The sequence below is a fragment of the Morus notabilis genome, unplaced genomic scaffold, assembly GCF_000414095.1.
Source record: "Morus notabilis unplaced genomic scaffold, ASM41409v2 Scaffold634, whole genome shotgun sequence".
In the NCBI taxonomy this organism is placed as follows: domain Eukaryota; kingdom Viridiplantae; phylum Streptophyta; class Magnoliopsida; order Rosales; family Moraceae; genus Morus; species Morus notabilis.
Genome location: NW_010359282.1, coordinates 238402 through 262445, shown reverse-complemented (window position 1 = coordinate 262445; position 24044 = coordinate 238402). Strand labels below are relative to the sequence as shown.

Below are 24044 nucleotides of genomic sequence, written 5' to 3'. Positions count from 1 at the left end.
GCACTATCTTTAGTCTGGAGTCTCCGTCAAGATAAAGAAGCCCTCTAGCAATTCCACTGATAATGTTATACCGCGTTTTCTAATCAAGCAGTGAACGTTTTTCTGAATTTGAAATCAATCAAAATTCTGAATTTGAAATCGGTCAGAATTCTGAATTTGAATCTGAACGGTTAATAATTAAAGGTTGTTCTATTCACACACTCTTTTTTATTCTTTACTCCCCCTTTTAATTATAATTTCTTATTAAAAAAGATTTTTATGTAAAATGACAAAAGGATGAGTATAATAGACTTTATTATATAATTAAATTTTATTATAAAAAATAATGATATTTTATTGTTTTTCCCTTCACACACTCCACGTGATATTCTCAAATTATAAACAATTGCTACTTTGAAATCTATGATAAAACTTTACTTTTTTACCGCTCAATAGCTATTCCAAAAAATTATATAGAGGTATATTACATTTTCCTTTTATTTGTTCTATGGCGATTATTCTTTTGCCTTTTTTTCCTTTGTTTTCTATTAATATTTTTTATTTTTCTAATTATTTCATTTCTCAAGGAACAAATCAATTTTTTTTTTATTTTTTTGTCCGTTTCTTAAAAAGTATAATTGATTTTTTTTTCCATTTTGTTCTTTTTTATGCTTATTATGCTCATTTATTTGCTTTTCATTCTTTTTCCATTTTTTGTTTTTAATCATACCTTAATAATATAATAACTTAGTTACCGGATTATTTATTTATTTTTATTTCTTGAATTATATTGCTTTTTATCTTATATTTTTTAGTATCCTTTATATTCTCTAAAAAAATATTTTAATAAATTTTCTTTTGGTACAAAGAAAAAAGGCGTGATGCCTAAAGCTTCAACTAAAAAAAAAGAGAAATATAAAAATGATAATATTAAAATAAAATAGCGGGTATGAAAAGAAAAATGAAATGATCAAGAATAAATAATAATATGAAAATAGTTTGAGGTAATTTTAGAATAATAGGAGTGTGTAGAAAGTAAATTCAACCATTTTAAAATAATGTAAGGTGTGTGTTTAGAAGCGGAATGTAGAAAGTAAAAAAGGGGTATGTTAGTAAAACCATCCAATAACTAATAATGGTTTCATTATGGACTCAATGATTTGGATTTGATCTTATGGAGATATCAAAAGTAGAAATACCTTTTTTTTCAGTATGTATTAGTACTCTAATTACCTTAAAATTACTAGTCTTTAAATATCAAAATGACTTCTTTTTTCCTCCCAATTGCACCTTGACGCAGGTGATGAAAGGCCGAGTCAAAAAGGTAAGTTTGCTAGATTTTTCCCAAGAGTGAAGAGCTAGAGAATAGTAAACAGCTTTGCTTAGGTAAATAGCGGTCAATAAAAGTAATTTGACTAATTTAAAACAGGATGAGGAATTAGGAGTGGTGAAGTCGCTACTCCTTAATGAATGAAGATCACAGAAAAGATTGAGAAACATATGTAGCTGTAGCCTTTCCATAGGATTAATTTATATGATGAGACATTAGTTTTATGATTCTACAATTTCTTGTCTCGCTCATTATCTGGGGAGAAAATCAGAAACTGTAATCTCGTTGACAGAACAACTATTAACAGCTATTATTTCTTGCTGGCTAGTGTATCGACTAGTAATAAAGGCAGGTCGTTCAGGTTGGGAAAGACTCTGAACTTCGCTTTTCAGCATTAGAACCACTGATGACATGGTAGGCCTTAATAATGCATTTTCTTGAACGCACAATAACCCAATTTGGATGTATCTCAAAAATTCATTTGGATGACATGAGTCTCGCAAACAAGGATTCACTAAGTCCAATGCTTTCTCTTCATTCCATAAATGCCATGTCTGTAAGTAAATATATATATAAGGAGATTGATAACTATTTAATTAAAAAACTAATTTGTGACGACCATATTTGTTTAAGCCACTAAATCTTACATATGCTATGAGGTTAAGCGCGCAATCTGTTATGCGAAAGCTAGTGTTCCTCCTCCCACTTAGAATCTCAAGCAAGAGCACTCCAAAGCTAAAAACATCGGACTTTATGGAATATAATCCTTCCATAGCATATTCTGGAGCCATGTAACCACTTTTCTCACAAAATAAAACAAAAGGTGATTAGACGAAGTTTGAGAGTCAAGACTTAGTAATCGTCCCACTTTGTTCTTGTAAGAATCAAATTATTAATAGGAGTTTGGGAGTCAAAACTTACTAAGTTCCAACAATTCTTCCGGTGTTTCCTTCAGTTTGGTCTACTCCAAACAATTTGGCCATGCCAAAGTCTGATACTTTCGGATTCATTTTCTCATCTAACAAGATGTTACTTGCTTTGAGATCACGGTGTATAATTTTTAGCCGAGAATCCTCATGCAAATATAGAACTCCTCGAGCAATTCCTTCAATTATATTGCATCTTATCAACCAATTCAATTGACCTTGTTTTTTTGGGTCTGCACAACAGGCAAAGATTACAGACGTTAGGAGTAAAAAAAAAAGTATTGGTTATTACACGAACAAGTATTCCATTTTCCATTAAAAAGATACATAACTATGATATAAGTGGAAGATAGAACATTAATTGTTTTCTCCTCAATTCATTAAAGTTGTCATGTTTAGATATGCACGAACCAAATAGAAAATAATCAAGGCTTTTGTTGGGCACGTATTCGTAGACAAGTATCCTTTCTTCTCCGTCCAAGCAAAAGCCCAAAAGCCTTACGAGATTTCTGTGTTGAAGCTTGGCTACCAATACAACCTCATTCTTAAACTCCCGTGCGCCTTGCCCGGAGGAGCTCTTGGATAATCTCTTCACAGCTATTTCTCGTCCATTTGGAAGCGTTCCCTGAAAACGTATAAATATAATCATAATCATTTCATATTCCTTTAGGTTTTTCTATATTTGAAAGGGAGCAACATCATATAATATATATTAACAATATGTACATACCTTATAAACTTGACCAAATCCGCCTTTACCGAGCATGTTACAATCAGAAAATTTGTTTGTGGCAGTTTCAATAATCCTAAAATTATACTGCAAGGAGTTCGTCGTTGTGATATCATTTGTAACTGCAGTTCAAGCGTAAAAACGAGATTTAGGGAAGGAGCACACCTATTGATCAGGGTATTAAAATGATGGAAAAGAAAGCATTTGATTTTATAAAAATTAAATTAAAAATTAAAAAAAAAAATTGTCGAGGTTTACCAGTTTCTTGAGTAATTAGAGCATTATATTTCTTTCTTGCTCTCCAGCGCAAGTAGCAGCCCGTGACAAATAGCAAGGCAGTAAAAACGGGAACCACAGTGGCTACAATGACTATTGACGATATTTTTTTCTTTCCTGCATGTAGAAATTTGTAGAATTTATATATGCTTCACAAGCTTAAGGAAAAGACGAAAAAAAAACAAGAGATAGCGAAAATACGTGATAATAATGAAATATTTAGATCATCATACACGTGAAAGGAACTCAGATCCTTTGTCCCCTTCTCTGGGCCAATTTGGTAGTGCTGTAATTATGAAAAAATTACTTTTAACTGTGCTGAAGGAAAAAGTATCTGTTATAAAAAGTAATTAAGTATTTGATAAACTCTAACTATACAAGTGTTGCTGGTTCCAAAAGTAATGTAATAACATTTGGTAAATTGTGAGGTTGAATTGTTATAAGTTGTAATGATAACCGTAATTAATAATATTAAATTAATATATAAAGTAATTAATAATTGATAATTATTTAACAAATAAAAATTAATATATTAATAATATAATAATAATGGATAAATTATAGTACATTAGTAATTAAACTATATATAATAAATTAATATGCAAAATAATTAAAAATTATAATTAATAATTAATTATAAGTAATTTCTATGTTAGTATTGCACTCATATTTATTAGATTATACGTAATTAATTAGTGTATTAAGAAAAATAATTAGTATATACATAAATTATTAATATTGATAATTATTCTTTTTATAGTGATTAATTACTAATTATCAATTATTAATTATTATTGATTAATATTTTACATATTGATAATTATAAGTTAACATTAATTATTAATTGAGTAGTTACTATTTGTTTTCTTTTTTAATAACTATTTACTAATTCATAGATTATAATTAAAATAATATATGATTGATATATAATTATTAATTGTTAATAGTTAATATGTTATATAATTTATTCAATTAATCTTTAACTAAATAAATAATTACTATATTATTTATTATTTTATTAACAAAATTAAAAACTTAATACTAATAAATTAATATTTAATTAATAATTAAGTAATTACTATTTATTTATTAGTTATTAAGTATATCTATTTATTAATTATTAAATAATATATATTATTTTTGAAAATGAAAATGAAAACGTTTTCAATCTCAGACATAAATTATTTTTGAAAATACGTTTGGTAATTTTATCAAGAGATTATTTTCAGTATAAAAAAATCCATTAATGTCTCTCTCTACTTGAGAGAGGAGAAAACATAAACAAAAAATGAAAAATGACTAAAAGTCATTTTTTATTTCTCTCTCATTTTACACTAAACCAAAAAATCGTCTTCATTTTCTCTCATGTTTTCATTTTTTCTTTCTTGAAAAACGTAAAAAATAAAAACAAAAACAACTTCAAACACAGCCAAGAATTCAACAACAAAGTCTGACATAAACGGGGAAACCCCAATAGTAACTTTAATTAAGAAAAGAATTCTCGTAACTACATCTCACTTTGTTAAATCAAAAAATACCCAATATTTATACTAATTAAAGCCTCGTTTGTTTCACTAGTTTAAATTGTGAATGTTTAAACATTTGAGTTTCAACTTATATATAAGTTTTTTATAGTTTCAACTGGCATTTAGTAGTATAAAGTCTAAACAAGTAATAAAGTTTGAATTAATATTTGGTTACATTATTAGAACTATGAGTTTTTATAAATTCGAGTTTTACTACAGTAACAGCTCTCAGATGCAGCTACATCTAACTTTTTTCCTACAGTAAAAATCTTTCACATAAAATCACATCTCAACTCAAATTAAAAACTCAAATTAACAAACTAAACGGGCCCAAAATGTGAGTAAAAATAGTTAGTGAGAACTTTTGAGTTAGGTTGTGAACAGTGTTTTAGGGTTAAAACCCAAAGAATTTTGGAAGAGTAAAGTTCTATAAAACCTTTAATTTTTGAGTTGACATGAACCTAAAGTTCAAAACCAACATGCAACCAAACGCTGGTAATTTAAATTTTCTGAGTTCAAACTTATGAAAACCCTTCAAACAAACGAGCACTTAAGCACTTAGGACATATTTTGTGTTCATATGTACCAAACTAGACAAGAAATGATAAATTAATAGTGATCACAATCAATATAATATATTAACACTATGTTGGTAGTCATAGAATATTCAAGCGTTCTATATGGATGGGACTCTAATCGCTGAACCGACAAAAGGAAACGAAAAGGAAAGTTCATCCCAGCCCCTCTTGTAAACGCGATTAGAAAAGTTATCGCTGAAACGATAAAAGGAAACGAAAAGGAAATTTCATCCCAGCCCCTCTTGTAAACGCGGTTTGAAAAGTCATCTCAAACTCATTTAAACAAAAAAAAAAAAAAAAATTCTTTTGTACGTCTAGTGGTGTATGGATAGGTCAAATTTATTTTTTACTTTTTATGTATTTTATGTAAATTTAATAAATAAAAAATTTAACCTATCAGTATATTAGCGTACCGAAAAAATCTAAAAAAATGACAAAACAAAACAAAACAAAAAAAGTCAATTTAGGACTAATTGTTCAGGATTTTCTATCTCTACGAGATAAACATGGTACCTTATCCAATTTAGGAGGATAAATAGTTATTAAATTACTTAGGATGTGTTAGATTTATACAATTTACACATTTTAAATCATGACTTAACTTATATATGTAAAAGAAAATTTGTAATAATTCATTGTATTAATATAATTTGATTTATGAGTTGAATCATGAAATGAATAAGCCTTAGTAATTTGACGGTAACAACTTATACTAAGTGAATTTGTGGTACCTGGATGAGGTGGAGGAGGAAGTGGTGCAGGAGGAGGAGTCTCCAATGCTGCTGCGTTGAAAAACATGTGTAAATCATACATGATATAACAGCTCGGCAGAAGAAGCCTTACGCTCCGTTGCCCGTTGCAGCACACCCGAATCTCCTCTATGGCTGACCGGAAACACTTACTACAATCGGCTACCGACAAGTCCGGCGTGCACTGTGCCAATCCGTACACAGTCTCGGAGCTAGTGAAGGTCCGTTTGTCCACGGCGAACTTCTTTGTCTGATCATAATGAGGATTCGCCGCGTTAAATGCTAACGTGTTAACCATGCTGTTTATAAACAGCTCGAACTGATCGTTATCCGTAACGGTAGTACTAGTACTAGCATTTCTCAAGCCAGGAAAGGAATTCACTGAGCTTGTATCGGAGACGTTAAAGATGGGCTGGTCGGAGTAGTGCAACAGGCACTCCTCGTGCCAGATTACGGCCTTTTTCTTGTCTGGGCACCGCCTTTGTATCTCTTCGGAAGCGTTGACTACGCAATCTTGACATATGAGTTTGGAGACGTCACCGCGGCAGAGAAATATCCCGAAAACGACATCGGGAAGCTTGCGGCCCGCAGTGGCGTAGTAGAAGTCAGTGAAGACCTTGACGTTAGAAGCGTAGGAGCGAAGAGAGAGGAGGAGGAGGTTAAGATTGGATGCGTAGGTGCTGTAAGGGGCAAAAGATGTGGAATTTTTACAGTTGTGAGAGAGATAAGTTGGTGGTGTTGCACTGGCATGGATGGTGACTAAGCTGATAAGAAGAACAAAGTGCAAGACTGCTGAAGAAAATTTGAGTGAAACCATTTTCATCATCTTCAATTGTTTTTTCGACTCATTAGTCGTTAGACATAGTTAAAGTACTTTAGCTGATTAGAATATAATATTCTGACGGATTCAACCACTTTCGTGGCGTGTGCGGACCTTATTCTGAAGAGTGAAGACCCAATAATAGAGTAATTTCCGAGCACTATGGCACGAGTCAACTACTTTTTATCTTGACCTTATAATGTGTTTATAATTCTTTTAGAGTCATAATTACAAACAGATTCCCAGTATCTTTGTGAAATGCTAGTTTTTCATCTTATAATTTTGGAAATGACAAAAGTTCCCCTTCTTTTACAGATCACATTACAAAGTCCTCTACTCTATTTTATACTTGTTCACTTATAACATTACAAAGATGTTTCAGAATGCCCATGTTACGCTTAACAATTCTTTTAAAATAAAAAATAAAACTACCCCACACCGCGCAGTCTGGGGCAAGACCAACCAGTTGGTAGGTCTCAGACAAGGCCCTTCTAGCCTCACCACTTCAAGGATTGCTGTCACGCACTATAAGAAAACAAGGCTTTAATGTGGCGACCTTCATCTGAACAACATTTGTGTCTAACTCCACGTTTTTGGACTTTTTTTCTCCACAAATGAAAGATTTGAGGAGAGAATGATATTTTTAAGCTATTTTCAGTGTTTTTGGAGGTTTTAGACGGAGAAAATGAGAGATAACGCGAGAGATTCACTGGAATTAATGTTAAAATGACGTCGTTCTTCTTCACCTAATTAATATTTCTGAAAATATTCTTGAGGAATATACGTCCCGGGCTCATTTTTTGCGACGAAGTTTTAAGGAAACTGCCAAAGTTTTCGCCTTTTTTTTTGGGGAAAAATAAATCCCCAGTTATTTGCGACGACAAAAGTCGTCGCCAAAAATAGTCATCCTTGATAGAATTTTCTGGAACCATTTTTTGTGACGACATGTGTCATCGCAAAAACAGTCGTTCAGAAAAGAATTTTCTGGAACCATTTTTTGTGACAACTTTTCAATATGTCGTCACAAAAAATAAAGAAATATCTAGAACCTATTCGCGGGAAACTGCCAAATTTCCCGCCTCTTTTTGGCCACGTCACCGCCAGCTGTAATAATCAATATTTGCGACGATAATAATTGACGACATGATGACATGACGTCACTAATACTGTTATTTTAACAACGATAAATGTCGTCGCTAATAACCTTTTTGTTGTAGTGAAGCCTAGTTTTGCCACAGCAATACATTTCTTATTTACATTAATCAATCACAATGCACATGTCAAATATGAGATTAAAAAATTACTATGTACGTAGCAAAGCCACAATTTCGCACGAAGTTTAACATTTTTACTAAGTTCTTTGCAAACAAGCTCATGCAATCGTATGTGTGGTGGTGGCCATATGCAGATTGTTGAGTAAAAATATTTATTAATGTCGAAATAATACATTACACACAACATAATTTCACATATACTAGGATTTAATTAGCATAGGAGTTTATTATTTTTAGTTCGACCTATTCAAGATTATAAGAATAACCTCTTAATTATAATCCCATGGTACAAGAGAAAACCTTTTGATTCCAATTAAAACAGTAAATACTATTTTTTGTGAATTTGGGTTGATTTAAAATTGCGGCTAAACTCAGTGAATTTAGCCAGCAAAGCAACTCTGAAGATCTTGAAAACTTCCTCCAAAATTCTTATTCTGAAAATTCTGGTTTTACTGAGTTGGCTCACTTGTCTGTAATTTTCAACAATTCACAGGACAGAGGAACCAAGTTTGGGCCACCATGTTTTGAGGAGCTCCCAACAGAAGGAGAAAAATCGAAATCATCCAATGAGGAGGCTCCAAAAGTTAAACTAGCCCAACTACCTGAGGCCTTAAAACATGCGTTCTTGGGAGATGAAGGCACATTCCCAATCATCATCTCATCTAAACTCAATGCATTGCAAGAACAACGATTGATTGACATGCTGAAAAAGTGCAATTCCATGATCAAGGTAAAAATGAAAGCGGCTCATGATAAGCAAATCCTGAGGAAAAACTTCGAGCCGAATCAGCGGGTTCATCTCTATGATTCCCATTTGCATCTCCACCCTGGTAAGTTGAGGTCATGGTGGACTGGCCCGTTCGTAGTGAAATGCATTTTTCCCAATGGTGCTATCGAGGTTAAGGACCCGACCGATGGGAGAATCTTCAAAGTAAATGGCCAGCGTCTGAAGAATTACTTAGAGCAGGTGAACTAGGTTGAAGAGATCATTCTCGACAACCCCGTTTACCAGCCTTAAGTAGTTTGCTCACATCTCATGTACTATATTTTTATTTTCTGTTTTCTTTGCTTTTTTTTTACATTTTTTTTTCTTTTTGTGTGTGTTTTTGGAGAATCATATCAGGAAGCTTAGGCTATGCTCCCATGTGGAATGCTCATCATCCAGGTGTCTTCTTTCTCTATATTTCTATAATTTTTGACACTGAGGACACTGTCTAATTTTAGTTAGGGGTGGTGAGCATATTCATGTGTAAAAGTAATTTTTGATATGTTGATATTTGGGTTAAAATTTTTGTGAAGTTATCTAAGTATGATTTCAAAATATTTGGTTTGAGTCGATTTTCACTGTCTTGGTTACTAAGAAATGACTCCTAGAGTTTCTTTTTACACGTGCTAAACCTTGTGGTAAGATGGACGTTAATGCATGTCAGCTGAAAAAATTCCCGAGTTTAAGTGCTTGATTTTTGATGAGTTAATAGAGTTGAGAAAACGACTTTTGAACCTTCATTGATCTTTTGAGCTGGTAAAATCACTGTTAGAACATCATTACATGGTTAGTGGTTTGCTTAGTGCATATGCTTGAGGGATGAATTTTGGGTAGATAGTAATGATCTTATGTAATAGAGCCTCATTTGTTATTTGTCTTTTAAAAAAAAAAAAAGAGCAAGAGCAACATTTCACAGATCCTGTAGTTTGGTTGTAATCACATTTGATGCTATATAGCTATTTTGCAAAAGAACCCCTTTCTAAATTCCCTTCATTATTGGAGGTTGCCTTTTGCAAAAAAAAAAAAGAAAAAAAGAAGAAAAAAAAGAAAAAAAAAGGAGAGTAATTTATTTTTCTATGCATTTTTTTCGCTCTTTGTTCGTTTTTGTAAATTTTCATTTGACCTGAATGAAATCCCAAAAGCCGATTTATGGTAAGAATGGTGGAAGGTTCTAGTAGTTGATTAACCTATATTTTTATCAATGTTCATTTGATTGTTTGTCCTAAATTTTACCTTCCTCACACTAAGCGTTGATTGTTCCATTTCCAGCTCCATGAGAGAAAAGCTTTGCACTCAAATCTTTCTGACACCAGTGAGATCAATGGAGTTGAGACTTCTACTTGGTGAATTTTTCAAAGCTGTATGTGTTATGGTCAGTAGTAAGAAGGTTATGGTTTGGGGCACACACACACGAATTTAGAGTTATGACTGAAATAATCTTGATAGTGTCATTTGACTTATTATTGACAGTTTGTTTGAAATACTCACGTGACTAAGCTAGTTGAGACTCAGATTTTCTTTGTGACATGATTTCTCTTGCGCTTGGATTCCTAGAGACTAGCAATAAGCTGGCTAGGGGTTATAATAAGTGCATAACAGTGCACCCTAAATTCTGCTTTTGATTTATATAATATTAAAATATTTAAGCTTTAATTAAACAATTCCATTATTTTTATTCAGAATATTTTAATTAAAATTTGTCTAGTTTTTCCTTAAATATTTACAGATGAAAAGCAGTGTGAAGAGCTACACAAGAAGTTGTCATTTTCAGCCTATTTAGGCCACTAAGCCGAGCCATACAAGCCATATTAAGAGAGAAAGAAATGAACCAAGCCGATTCAAGCCACCGAGCCAAGCCACCGCACCAGTCAGCACGGAAATCCGCGCCCGCTTCTTCCTGCAATCTCGCGTTGCGCGCGTGGCCAGCACGCAAACATCCCAGGGCGCATGATCTCCAGCGCATTCCAACCCAATTTCACGTGGGTCCCGCACGACAGCAGCAGACCTGCCGCTCTTTTCGAGCGCGCCACTTGTCCAATGCGGGCCCCACACCTGCAACGCCAGCTCCGTCCGCCCACTCCGCATGCGCCAACTTTTCGAGCGGGTCCCAGCTGTCTCTAACCACGAGCACACTTCTTCCACTCCGGGTGCGACACCTGGAAATTTAGTCCACTTCCTCTAACCCAGGTTTGACACGTGTCTTGGGGTGCTGGATCCGAATTTCTCCTTCAAAATCAGAGCAAATTGGCCAGATTTCTTCCCCAAAGCATATATATGATTTCTCCTAATTTATGTGTAAATTTATTTTGTTTCCTTTTCTTTTGTAATTTTCTATTTTTATTATTTCTTTCCTTATTTTACAGGCAACCTCTGAACACTATAAATAGAGGGGTTGGCCTAAGGTTTTTGTAAGCTTTGAATATTCAGTTTTCTGTCGTCTTACTGTCAGTCTCTTATTTTCTCTCTAGAACTTGTGAGAATGTTTTGCAAGCTAGGCTAGAGTTTTCTATGTGAGGTTAGAGATGAACTTTTGTTGAGAGACCCAATTCGGGTTTTTGATTCCTTGTGCTATAAAGTTCAACATCTGAATGAATTAAATCTCATCTATATTTCTTTTACTTTTCAAAATATTGTGTGCCAATTTTTTTATAAGTTCAGTCATGCTTTTCTTATGTAATTCTGTCATGTACTATTTTGTTATTCAAATTATTTTACAAATTTTCTTTAATTGCAATATTGTCAAATTGATATTTTGTCGATCATTAGGGGATCAAGCCACTTGTAGTTTGAATTTTAGGTTTGAAAATTTTAGATAATTCCTCGGTGTATGACCTTTTGAGAAATTGATGCACTTTCAAATTTGATTTAGTTTTGTTTTAATTTTGTCTATTGTGAGGATTTTTAGGATTGAATTTGATCTTGAAACTATACCTAAATTTTAGGTTGCCTACATATCCGATGGGGAATCAAGTCAATCGTAGTTCTTGAATTTAAATTTAGATTTTGGAGAATTCCCCAATATGTGACCATAGGAGGAATTCAAAGATGTTTTAAAATTTGATTTTGGAATTTTACTTTAGAATTTGAATTTGAAAGTTGTATTTGGATAATTTCCCGGTATATGACCTTATGGGAAATTAAAAGGATCATTTTTGAATTTAGTGTTGAGATTTTTTTTATTTAAATTTGGGATTTTAAAAAAATTGTATTTAATCACCATATGATTTTATGATACAATGGGCTCATCTTTTGAACTAAAGGACCATAAAGTGGCCCAATTTGTGTACTCTAAATTTTGGGGTATTTAATATTCCGAATTTCTTTGAGATTTATCTTTCAGAAATAGTAGAAAATAGGCCAATATGAAAAACTTAAGAAAGTATATAGGCCAATTTTTAGTTATAGAAATTAATATGTCATAACTTGACAAGTTATGGTTCATAACCAAATAAGTTATGGACAAACTTATCAAGTTATGGTTCATAGCCAGACAAATTATGGACTAAAACCGTAAATTATGGACAATAACTTGTCAAGTTATGGTTCATAACCAGACAATTATGGACAAAAACAGTAATTTAGCCTTTTTATTAACTTATGTAAACTATTGATCTATTAATTTTAATTCATCCCAAGTCTTGACTTATTTTCCTCTTTCTTCCTTTATCTTTTATCCCTTATATATTTTTTAATTTTAAATTTTATCATCTTTAAACTGATTAATTTAATTGTATGATGTATATCCCTTCTTTTTTACTAACAATTTAATTTCAAAGGAAAAATTAAATTTTTCTCATCCTCATCCCTTCTACACGTTTCTTTTTTTTTATGTATATATATATATATATGTATATGTATATATATGAACCATTACACTGTAAAAGTCACAGCAGCTGCAGACACGGCAACTTATATATATATGTCTACGTGAATGAAGAAGAAGCCATCATATCTCGATTTACGTGTAGAGGTTAGAAAAAAACGTGTATCAATGTATTTCCATTCTTTTCTCTCACACACATATATGCATGTATGATTCATTTTTTTGTCGTTGTTTTTTTGCTTAACAGATCGCCAATTTCGAAGTTTTTCCTGCATTCTGTCATACAGATCTATCCCATCGGTCAGTTTTTTGTTTTAGTCTTTTTGACTAAAAAATTTTTTGCAAGAAACGGAGACATCAATCAAATTTTTTTTATTTCGGGCAGCACTTCTAAGACTCAGTGATCTCGTTCATTTCACTGATTCGAGTTTAGAATTTGAGTTTTACTACAGTAAAAGGCTCTCATAAACAATCACATCTAACTTTTTTACTCCAATAAAAAGCTCTCACATAAAATCACATCTCAACTCGAATTAAAAACTCGAATCACCGAACTAAACGAGCCCAAAATTGTAATAATATTTTGAACTAAATTATTATAGTAAATTCATCACATATATACACATGTATATTTTTTAGACTGCATTATAATGATCAGAACCTTTTTTTTAGCGGTTTTAATTCTTACAATCTCATAATTTTATAGAGTTTTAAAATTTTCAACTCTATTTAATTTTTTTAAAGATTTTAAATTTTATAATCTCATAATTTGTAGAGTTTTAAAATTTATAACTCTATTTTAATATTGTTTTAAATGTTCTAAAATTTACAATCTCATAATTTTTTTTGATTAGGTTCAAAAGTTTACAACCCGTATATCTTAAACATAAATCTAATCAATAATTACAGATAAATTTCTTGTCTTGAGATAATGGTAATTCGATACAGAAAAAGGCATGAGAAAAAAAAATGTGTAGACAATTTCATGTACAAAACATCATAATAATATTAAAATAGATGAGTAAACGCAAAATTTTTCTACCTTTTTTTTTTTTTTTTTTGACAATTCTCTCTACACACTATCTTATACTTCTCTCACTTTTCTTCCACACACCTGCACACAAGCACCTTTTTGTTTTTTTTTTCTTTCTCTCACTTTTCTTCCACACACCTGCACACACACACCTTTTTGTTTTTTTTTTTTTTCTTTCTCTCACTTTTCTTTCACACACCTGCACACACACACCTATGTGTTCAAAAACGTTTTTTTTTCCTGCACAAAGTTTTCAACGTGGGTTTCTCAATGGTCTGCCCTCCCATGCTTATATATAGACGTTTGAAGTAAACTCATTACTTTTTTCTTGTGTTTATATATATTTTTTAATTAATCAATCATTTTTATCTCCACTCATGTATAACAGTTTTGTAAATTTTTTCACCTTATTTTTTTTACCAAACGCCTCACTAATATATTTTATTTTTTTTTCACGTACCCACTTCTTTTAGGAAGTTTTCCAACCTCCCACGTAAGAATTGTAGTTTTTTTTTCCGCTTTAACGCCGACATATTCAAGAATTTCAAGAACACTGAAGGGAAATTCCAGGAAACATTGCCAATGATATCCGAGGAATATTGAGCTTGTATGAAGCGACGTATCTAAGGGTGCACGGAGAGGACATTCTAGACGAAGCACTTGTCTTCACTACCACTTGTCTTATGTCCACGGCATCCAGCCGCCATTTGAGCCCTAGCTTTCTTATAGAGCAAGTAACTCATGCCTTGAAACAACCTATTCGAAAGGGCTTGACAAGGCTAGAGGCAAGGCATTACATGTCTGTTTACCAACAACACCCTTCATAATTAGGCTCTCTTAAATTTCGCAAAGTTGGATTTCAACTTGTTGCAGAAAGTTCACCACGAGGAACTAAGCCATATTGCAAGGATGGATTATTACTTTTTTTTTTTTTATTAACATGCAAATTTTTTTTATATATTCATTGTAATAACATTAATTTACTTATATTAATTTATTTTAATTAAAAAATTAGGTGGTGGAAGGAATTGGAATTTGCAAGGAAGCTGCCTTTTGCAAGAGATAGAGTGATTGAGTGTTACTTTGGATTTTGGGAGTTTACATTGAACCTCAGTATTTGCGATGAGGACACTAGCAAAAGTGATTGCTATGACATCAGTTATTGATGACATATATGATGTCTATGGAACACTTGAAGAGTTGGAGCTCTTTTCTGAAGCAGCATAGAGGTGCGAGTTTGAGTCAGAATCATAATTAATTACTCTTAATTATTTAGAAATCATGCATAATTAGAGTTTGAGTTTGACTCGTCCCGCGAGCTAAGAGTTCGCAGATAGAAGGATTTGAAAATTATAAAATCTTACGTTATTTTTCTCATTGGCTGGTTCTTTTTCGTTTTTCTTTTATTATACTAGTGTTTTAGACTAATAAGACATTTTTTCTTTCTTTCGTTTGCTGGATAAAGTTTTCCCTTAATAGCTACTTTGTTTCAGGTGGGATGTTAGCGCTATGGATAAGCTTCCAGAGTACATGAAAGTCTACTATAAGGCACTGTTGGATGTTTACAATGAAATTGAAGAAAATCTGGCCGCTGAGGATGGAAAATTATATTAGCTAGGCTACGCTAAAGAAGCAGTAAGTTATAATGTGTTCAGGTAAAATGCTTAAGGGCATCATCGGTGCTAAACACCATTACTAATAAAATGTAGACCCCACTTAAAGACACTGTAGTTTTCTATTTATAGATGATGCTTAACTGGTGCCTTATAACAATACTCTATGTTCAAGTCTTTGTTATACTTTTTAAACAATTAAAAAAAAAGTAAAATGAGCAGTGATAATCTTCTTAGGATGTTCCTTGAAAAACGATTTTATTCTTTACACATACTTGCACCGTAAAATCATTGGTGACAAAAATATGATATGTAACTACTTTTCTATAGATGAAACGTCAAATCAGAGCATACTTCCAGGAAGCAAAGTAATTCAACCTTAATTACACGCCAACAATGGAAGAATACATGCAATTCTCTCTACACACTATCTCACACTTCTCTCACTTTTCTTCCACACACCTGCACACACGAACCTTTTTGTTCTTTTTTTTTCTTTCTCTCACTTTTCTTTCACACACCTGCACACAAGCACCTTTTTGTTTTTTTTTTTCTTTCTCTTACTTTTCTTTCAAACACCTGCAACACGCACCTATATCTTCAGAAAAGTTTTTTTCTCCTGCACAAAGTTTGCTACGTGGGTTTCTCAATGTTCTGTCTTCCCACGCCTATATATAGACGTTTGAAGCAAACTTACTACTTTTTTTTTTGTATTTATATATATTTTTTTAATTAGTCAATCATTTTTACCCCCACTCATGTATAACAGTTTTGTAGATTTCTCCACATTATGTTTTTTTTACCAAACTTTCCAATAACACATTTTACTCTTTCTTCACACACCCGTTTCTTTCAGGAAGTTTTCCAACCTCCCACGTAACAATTGTAGTTTTTTTCTTGTTTTTGTTTTTTTTTTTGCTATAACAGATGCCCCCTCGAGTATGTACGTGACATTTATGTTCGCATGTCATACTCGAGAAAAGGATAATAATAATAATTTTATATTCATTTCTTCCCTTTTTTCACAAGCTTATTTATGGATGCTTTTGGCAAACTTCGTTCGGAACGAGCCCCTGAGGAATCTGGCAAAGAACTTACTTCAGGGCCAAGTTACTAATGTTCGGTTGGTTTAGACGAAGTTCGAGCTTCAACAAGATTTAGCGGTCCCCTTTATTTGCTTAATTCTCAAGAAGTTCATTCTGGTTATTTAAGATATCTCTTCGATGGTGAAGAAAACGCCATCCAATTGAGTCAGCAGAAAGGTCATTTTTAAGGCTAAAACCCTTGAGGAAGTTGACAATGGGCATGAAGGGGATCTCAGGAACGCGGTTACTCCTGATTTTTACCCTGGTTTTCATCGAATGCTACGAGAAAAAAAGAAACCTCCTTTGCAATTCAATTTCCGTGGTCGGGCACACATCCAACCTTGTTTAATGGAGTGGACTGCGAAGATTATAACTCGTAACCGCAACCTCAAGTCACAAGGTATGTTAATGTATCCAAAATGCTATCATATTAATGGCATATGAGCGGGAATGGTATACAAATGACAGGTTAAATATACGACCACGTTTAAGGAAAATAATTTCAAAGTTTTAAAATAATTTTACCTATAAATTATTCAATATTAAGAAGTTGAAAAAATTTTACTATGAAATACTAATCGAAGTTTTTACCCGGCAAAATATTTTGGAATTTATATCACTATTGAAGGAAAAAAAAGTAGCCTGCATTTTAAGAGTCTATAGTTTTAAAGTAGTACAAGTTAAAATATGAATTAAGTATGAACGTAATAGTGATGTCCAGAAGTAAGATTCGTCACACAAGGACTAAATATAATCCGTTTAATAATGTTGTAGCAAATTATATTGTATCTTCTAGGAACTTATATATTAGGGTGCTTAGTTGAATAATGTTCATGAATAAGTATTTTGTTATTGATCATGATTAGAAAAGGGAGAGAAACAAAATTGGTCGTGTAAATTAACTTCACGATCAATTTCCAGGATACAATAGGTTATGGTGTTCTTTGAATTTTGAATTTAACTTAAAACTAATTACTTAAATCATAAATACGTAAAAGAGGAAAATTAAAAATAAAAATAAAAAAGAGAACCAATTATATCCATAGTTTCTATTTATGCCCACATTTTTCACTGTATCACCATACTAGTGTTTGCCAAAAGAAGAAAAACACACACTATTACTTTTCTTGTATAAACAGAAAACTTTATTAAAGAAAAAAGAAAAAAAAGTTCAAACATAATAAAATAATAAAGCCTAAGCGAACTAAAGAAAACCAAAGTCAAATGCAAGCAAAACAAAATAAAATGAAACGAAAATAACAACTTTAGAAAACATTTGAAAATATTCTTATCTCTTGTTTAGTTTGCTAGTTCAAATTTTATTAATTTGAACTTTTTTGTTTGAATAGAAAAATTCAAATTGTATGTTTTAAATTGTAGTTTAAATTGACATTTAGATGTGCAGTTAAAATTTTAATCTGAACATGGAAAAAAGTTATAATTTGTGTTTGGTACGTGTGAAATGCAGAGAGAGTAGGTACCTTTTTACTATTCAAAAATAGTTTGAATAGTTAAACTTAAGGGGAAGCTAAACTCTACGTTGGATAGTTTAACATAGTTCAAACGGAGAATATAATTCGGATTTTGTGCTTACTGGACAAAAGTTTAAACTGTGCTCACTATTTCAACTGAATTAAATTGAACAGGGGATTATTTTTAAAACCCTTCTCACTACTAGTTTTAAGCTTATATAACAATTTTTTGTTTAAATATTTATCGTTGCCATTTGATTATCTGACATTTTCAAACTATCAATTTTCTTGGGTTTTGCATCTTATGAACTACAGCCACAGGATCTTTCTTAGTCAGGATTTAATTGTTGGGCATCTTTCTTAGTGAGGATTTAATTGTTGGAGACATTCTCCAGTACGCTAATATATTTCTAGGTAAAGTTTTTATCTGTCAGATCTACATAAAATCACGTAAAAGTCAAAAAGTAGGTAGATCCAACTATTAAAAAAACCTGACCTACCGGTACGCTAGACGTACTAGAGAATCTCCCTAATTGTTGGTTGGATAGACTGATTTTGCTCTATACTCTTTTTTTGGGAAATAGATTTTATAACATAAAAAGAAATTATTATTTTTTAAAATAATTCTCCGTTACAAGGTAGTCACTAAGCAGCTTTATTCTCTCACATCCACTAACTTGAAGCAGGGAGATTCTCTGGTACACTTGGTGTGTTAGTAGGTCAGGTTTTTTCAATCATTGGATCTGTGTACTTTTTGACTTTTATGTGATTTTATACAGATTCGACACACAAAAAACTTAACCTACAGGTATGTTTACGTATCATAAAAAGTATTTTTGAAGTAACCTTATTCCAAGTTTGACTTCTCACCACATGATCTTATGTGTCTGGGACATGAAAGATATGTAAGTGGCTTATAAAGATTGCTGGAGAAGCCAGCATGTTTTGTGGTCCACATTTAATTAATTAATTTCGTCCTAATGGGAAAGACCTAAAATTCCATATATGTGATCTCAAATACTTCGATGCTTATGTATTGTTGACCAATCACAAATGTTTCTGCTTCTTAATTATTTGAAAATATCTACTTTGCTTATGTTTAATTGCATGAATATAAAGTTTTTGAATTTTTGTGGCTTGCCATGCAATTTCCCTTTATGAATTTGGTATGATGTATGTCAAGGATTTGAAACCACGCAATGTAGGTTGTGGCAAGGACAAAATAGAGGCTGGAAATTATGCAATTTAAATCGACAGGAATATTGATCAATTTCATTTTTCAAAACAAAAAAAGGAAAAAAGAAAAAATTGACAAATAATATGAAAAAAAAGAGAATAGCTACAATTATATAAATATTGTTATTCAATGCAGAAGGAGTGGACATAAATAATGAGGAATTAATATCCCTATACTCTGAAAATATATATATATATAATATTTAGAAAATTATTTGGTTTGGTTCACGCATTAAGTTAGTAATTCTAATTTATTGACAGAAATTTTGTGAGAGAATTGTTGGTAAAGAATTTTTGAATTCTAATTCTTTATAAGAAAAAATGCTATAATAGAATTAAAATTATAAATTTAAAATACATTTATCAAACGGGCACAAATGGGAGATTCAGCAAAGTGTTTAAATATAATAATAATTTTCATATGCTTTAACAGCTTGAGAGAGACATTTTATTGTTGGCAATACTTAGGTTCTCCTTACTGTGTTGATAATTACCCTATTGTTCAGGCGCACATGTTGAACATGTGGTTATTTTCTCTTAATCGTGGCAACACTTCTATCGAGATTTACTCTAGAAGTCTTCCTACTATTAATGATTTTTTCAATTGAGCCACTCGTGTCTCTTAGTGCGTTTGGTTGGAACGGGAGAATGGTAATGATAATAGGAATGAGAATGGTAAGGGAATGGAATGAAAAAGAAAGTTGATTCATTTATTTAATTATAATTTTAGGAATAGTATGAAATGTAACATGAATATTTTCATATTAACGAAATTACCCTTCTGTTATATATATAACATTTATATTTTATATATCAATATAATTATTATAATATATAAAATGTAATATAAGATAATAAAACAACTATTATAAAATATATTACATAATTATGATATAGAATATAATAATATTATTAAAATGGTTAATTAATTATAATATTATAAAAAATATTGTAAGATTATATAAGAACCGATAATATTTTACTTATAATATAATAAAAATTCAAACTATATTATATTATACCATAATATAATATATATAATTACAATGTAATATGTAATTTTTATTATATTATATTATAATTAATACATTATGTAGTCATAACGTGTGTAATCACTACAACAAAAAAGCTTATTTGTGACGATGCATTGTCATCACAAATAAATGTATTGTCATCACAAATATTTTATTTTTGACGACATGTCGTCACAAATTAGTCGTCGCAAATAATATATTTACAATCAAATTATTTTTAAATGACATCGCTAATATATTAGCGACAACGGTCATCATGAATAAGTCATCATAAATGTTCCGTCGAATAAGTCGTTGATGATGACGTTATTGGGAATAGTGTCCTAGAAGCATGAGATGTAATAGGATATTTATTATTTAATTAATAAAAGAGTTTATTCATCATTTTATGTGCATATATTTATGAATATTTTATGAATATCAAATGAAAATTCCGTGATTGTTTATGTAACCTTAAACATAGTATATAAGTGTTATATACGAGAGGATAGTGTTTAAGAATAATAATCAAAAACATTGTTCATGATGAATTTAATTAAAGTTCATAATCTTTAATTAAAACATTATTAATACATGCCATTCCCATTTAGAATGGAACGGTGTTATCCGCACTATTAATATGGTGAGATATTGAATAAGTGTATTTCGCATTAAAAGATTATGTGGAACAAGGACACAGACACAATATGAATTTTTTATAATTTCTGCTAAGCATAGAAATTCTAATTGAGTCTACCGATGGTCATATATAGGATGATCTTAATCCTGAGTTCTTAACAAACTCCTATTTATGGATTTATGTGTTTTGATTTACTTGGTACGGATTCTGAGACCCTGAATCATATTCCTTGTATTTTGAAGACATAATGAAATAGGTAGCTGGGAATGTTATTATACGAGATGGAATCCATTCCTTCTTGAGAAAGAAGTAGATAAATAATTCTCTTGAGTGTTGATTCGGTACTTGGATTAGTAAGAGCGCTCTGGTTCATGAATATGTTTTATGAATCACTATCCATTAGAGAATCAATGGTACTCAATGATGAAGATATAATTAGAGAGGTTAACGGATTCTACCTGACTCTAATTATGAATTATTTATGGAGGATTGATCTATATGTAATGACTATATCAAATGGACACTTCGCAGTTTAGAAGTAATTAATGTCTATAATTTTGAGAGTTCAATTCCAAGTTTATAGTGGAGTAACTATTGGAATTAATAGAATTAATTAATTAATTAAAGTGTTTAATTAATTATTAATTTTATTGGAGCTTGGGATTATAGGTCCATAAGTCCCCGCGTCGTCCTTGTAATTCTACGAGACACAAAGGGCAAAATGGGAATTTTAGAATTATGGAATTCTAAAATTAAATACTCGAAAAATAATTAATTGAGAATTAATTATTATTTAAATAATGTGATTATTTAAATTTGAATTTGAACACATCTAGATTTATCCATTTAAACTTATTTGATAAGTTGTTCAATTTAGAATTCAAATTAATTTAAGTTTGACTTAAATTCGAATTTGAATTTGTATTAAAATTAGACTATGGGATAAAGGATGATTTCTCTTCCTTCCCTATCTGCTATTGGCGCCACACACAGGGTAAAACCCTAACTGTGTGGCCGGCCACCTTGGAGATAAGGGGAAGGGCTTTTTTGTTCCAAATTCAAAATTAGAGATAGGGATTTGATTCTGTTTTGAAGTTTGACTTCTACTCTTTAAATATGAGAATGATAGAAAATTGTGGACACAATTTTTGAAACATTTATTCAGCCCTAATTGAGTGTGGCCGAAATTCATAGAGGAAAAAGAGAGCAAAAATATTTTTCTCCAAAAATTCCACATCATGCATGCGTTGGTGTTTGTGAAAATTCGAGTGTTTAAGAAACCTGTTTTGTCTCACGTGTGCCCACACACATGTCTACGTGGAATCAAGGAATTGACGTGGAAGACTTTGGTATTCTAAACACAAACTTGGAGTAAGGACTGTTCGTGGTCAAAGAATTCAAGTTATCATCTGAGTCGGCTTCCAGGTATTTTTTCAGATTGAGTTCTTGATGTAAATTAATGCGATTAATTTATTCGTGCATAAATTAATATAATCTATAGAGTAAAGTTTTATGAAAATTTTTGTTATCCACGATCTGCCTCCCCGCCACGCTTTCGCACCCGAATTCGATTCGGGAACCAACAGACGTGTCCTAACTTATTTGCGGCAACAAATGTATTTAAAACCTTTTGCGACTATAGGCTTCAAAGTATCATCGCTAGTAATGTAGACTATTTGCGACGACAATTTAGATATGTCGTCGCAAATATTCTTTTTCTTTTTTTGCCTTACTTTACTAATAATATTAATTATTAAATATATAAATTAGAAGAAAATTTAAAAATAAAATTGATATTAATTAAGAAAAGATTGATATAAAATAGTCAACACAATAATAAGATCTGTCTTAAAAAGTAAACTAATCAAGAAATACTAAAAAGTGTTGATAATAAAAAAAACAAAAAACATATATTTTAATCTCTTAAATTAGCAGCACCATCATCCTCATCCTCATCCTCATTTTCTTCGTTTAGCTCAGGCGGCGGAGGAACCAATGGTTGGAGACGGTTAAGTGGCAAGAAGTTGATGTTGAGATTCATCGAGCGCATGGCTTCTATCATGACCTGTTGGTTGTCGAACATGTTGCATTGCTTGAATGATTCCTCCATGACAGTGTCAGTCCCACTCCCTTAGTGTGTCCTCTGCGCTTGCCTAAGACTTTGGACATAATCCCCTTCTCATCGACCATCGTGGCAGATGAACCTTCACCAGCAGACTGTGTCATCTGCATGGTTCTTTCCCCCTCCATCTGAGCCTGCAAAGGTAAATAAAATAAAAATGAATAAAAATAGTATAATATGTTATGTTAAGTATGAAAAAAGAAATAAATTTAAAATTTACTTACGAATATCTGTTCAGCATCTGGATTGAGAAAACTCTGCCCATGACGGTGCATGTCACCCCAATTGTCAATTAATGATCTTGGCTGCTCGGTCTCGGGATTTACCTAATCAAGTTGAATGTGTTAGAATAATTATTAAGCCAAAGTGACAAAAACTTAACCAGTATGTAAATTAGTATTATCTTATCAAAACGATGCTGGGAGTATGACTTTCTACTATGCAAGATAGACCATTTCTAACTGCCACAGTTTTGTTGATTTGTAGCAGATTTTTTCTAGTAATGATTATAGATGAATTAGTAACATACTTAATAATTAAATAACACATAATGAAATTGAACTTGAAAACCGTGGGACATAAAACGATCACAGGAAGGTCCAAATTGCTCTTTTCTCCTCAAGTTTTAAGGTGGATTTTGCCTAACCAAATCCTCCTTTTCAGCCCCTCCCATCTTCTGGAAGTGTCTATGCAAGGTGGTCTTCCAGTCCTTGTAACATTTACTGCCTTCACGATAGACTTCATCTCCAATGATGCCATTGTCGCGGTTGTAGTCGAGGTTAAACCAATCCTGTGACACATTAAACAATCAACAAATAAATTTTAGTATTGTATTTAAATAAATTTTGAGAACAAATTTTGTTTCAAACAAATACCATCATGCGATTTTAAATCCTCCTTTTGTGCTCCTCAGGCATGTCCTTCCACGCGTTGTAGTATGGGTCACAGATATCCCTGGTGTGCAAGCCGACAGCACAGTCAAAATATGGGGCGTTTTCGCCAATCGCATTCCATGTACCAGCCTCATCAAACAAGACAAAAAGCTTCCCATCT

At 31.8% G+C, this 24044-nt stretch overlaps 1 protein-coding gene and 1 pseudogene across 1 annotated transcript; one reads left to right on the top strand and one right to left on the bottom strand.

Annotated features, from left to right (window-relative positions):
• Positions 1-1412: 1412 nt before the first annotated feature.
• LOC21404013 (cysteine-rich receptor-like protein kinase 10) lies at positions 1413-7005 on the bottom strand. Its single transcript, XM_024162932.1, has 7 exons — positions 6077-7005; positions 3224-3358; positions 2966-3087; positions 2647-2860; positions 2231-2468; positions 1957-2107; positions 1413-1863 (listed from the first exon to the last, which is right to left on the bottom strand). The coding sequence occupies exons 1-7, from the start codon at positions 6918-6920 to the stop codon at positions 1561-1563; spliced, it is 2007 nt and encodes a 668-aa protein (XP_024018700.1). The 5' UTR covers positions 6921-7005; the 3' UTR covers positions 1413-1560.
• A 1214-nt stretch (positions 7006-8219) lies between these two features.
• LOC112090802 lies at positions 8220-16411 on the top strand (annotated as a pseudogene).
• Positions 16412-24044: the final 7633 nt, after the last annotated feature.

What these genes read in the sequence shown, in the direction of transcription:
- LOC21404013 (XM_024162932.1), bottom strand. Translation starts at nt 6,920, where the DNA reads ATGATGAAAATGGTTTCACTCAAATTTTCTTCAGCAGTCTTGCACTTT. An exon ending in CCTTGATTATTTTCTATTTG is followed by an intron (nt 2,469 to 2,646) that starts GTTCGTGCATAT and finishes CCTGTTGTGCAG; the next exon opens with ACCCAAAAAAACAAGGTCAA. An exon ending in CGCTTAACCTCATAGCATAT is followed by an intron (nt 1,864 to 1,956) that starts GTAAGATTTAGT and finishes ATTTACTTACAG; the next exon opens with ACATGGCATTTATGGAATGA.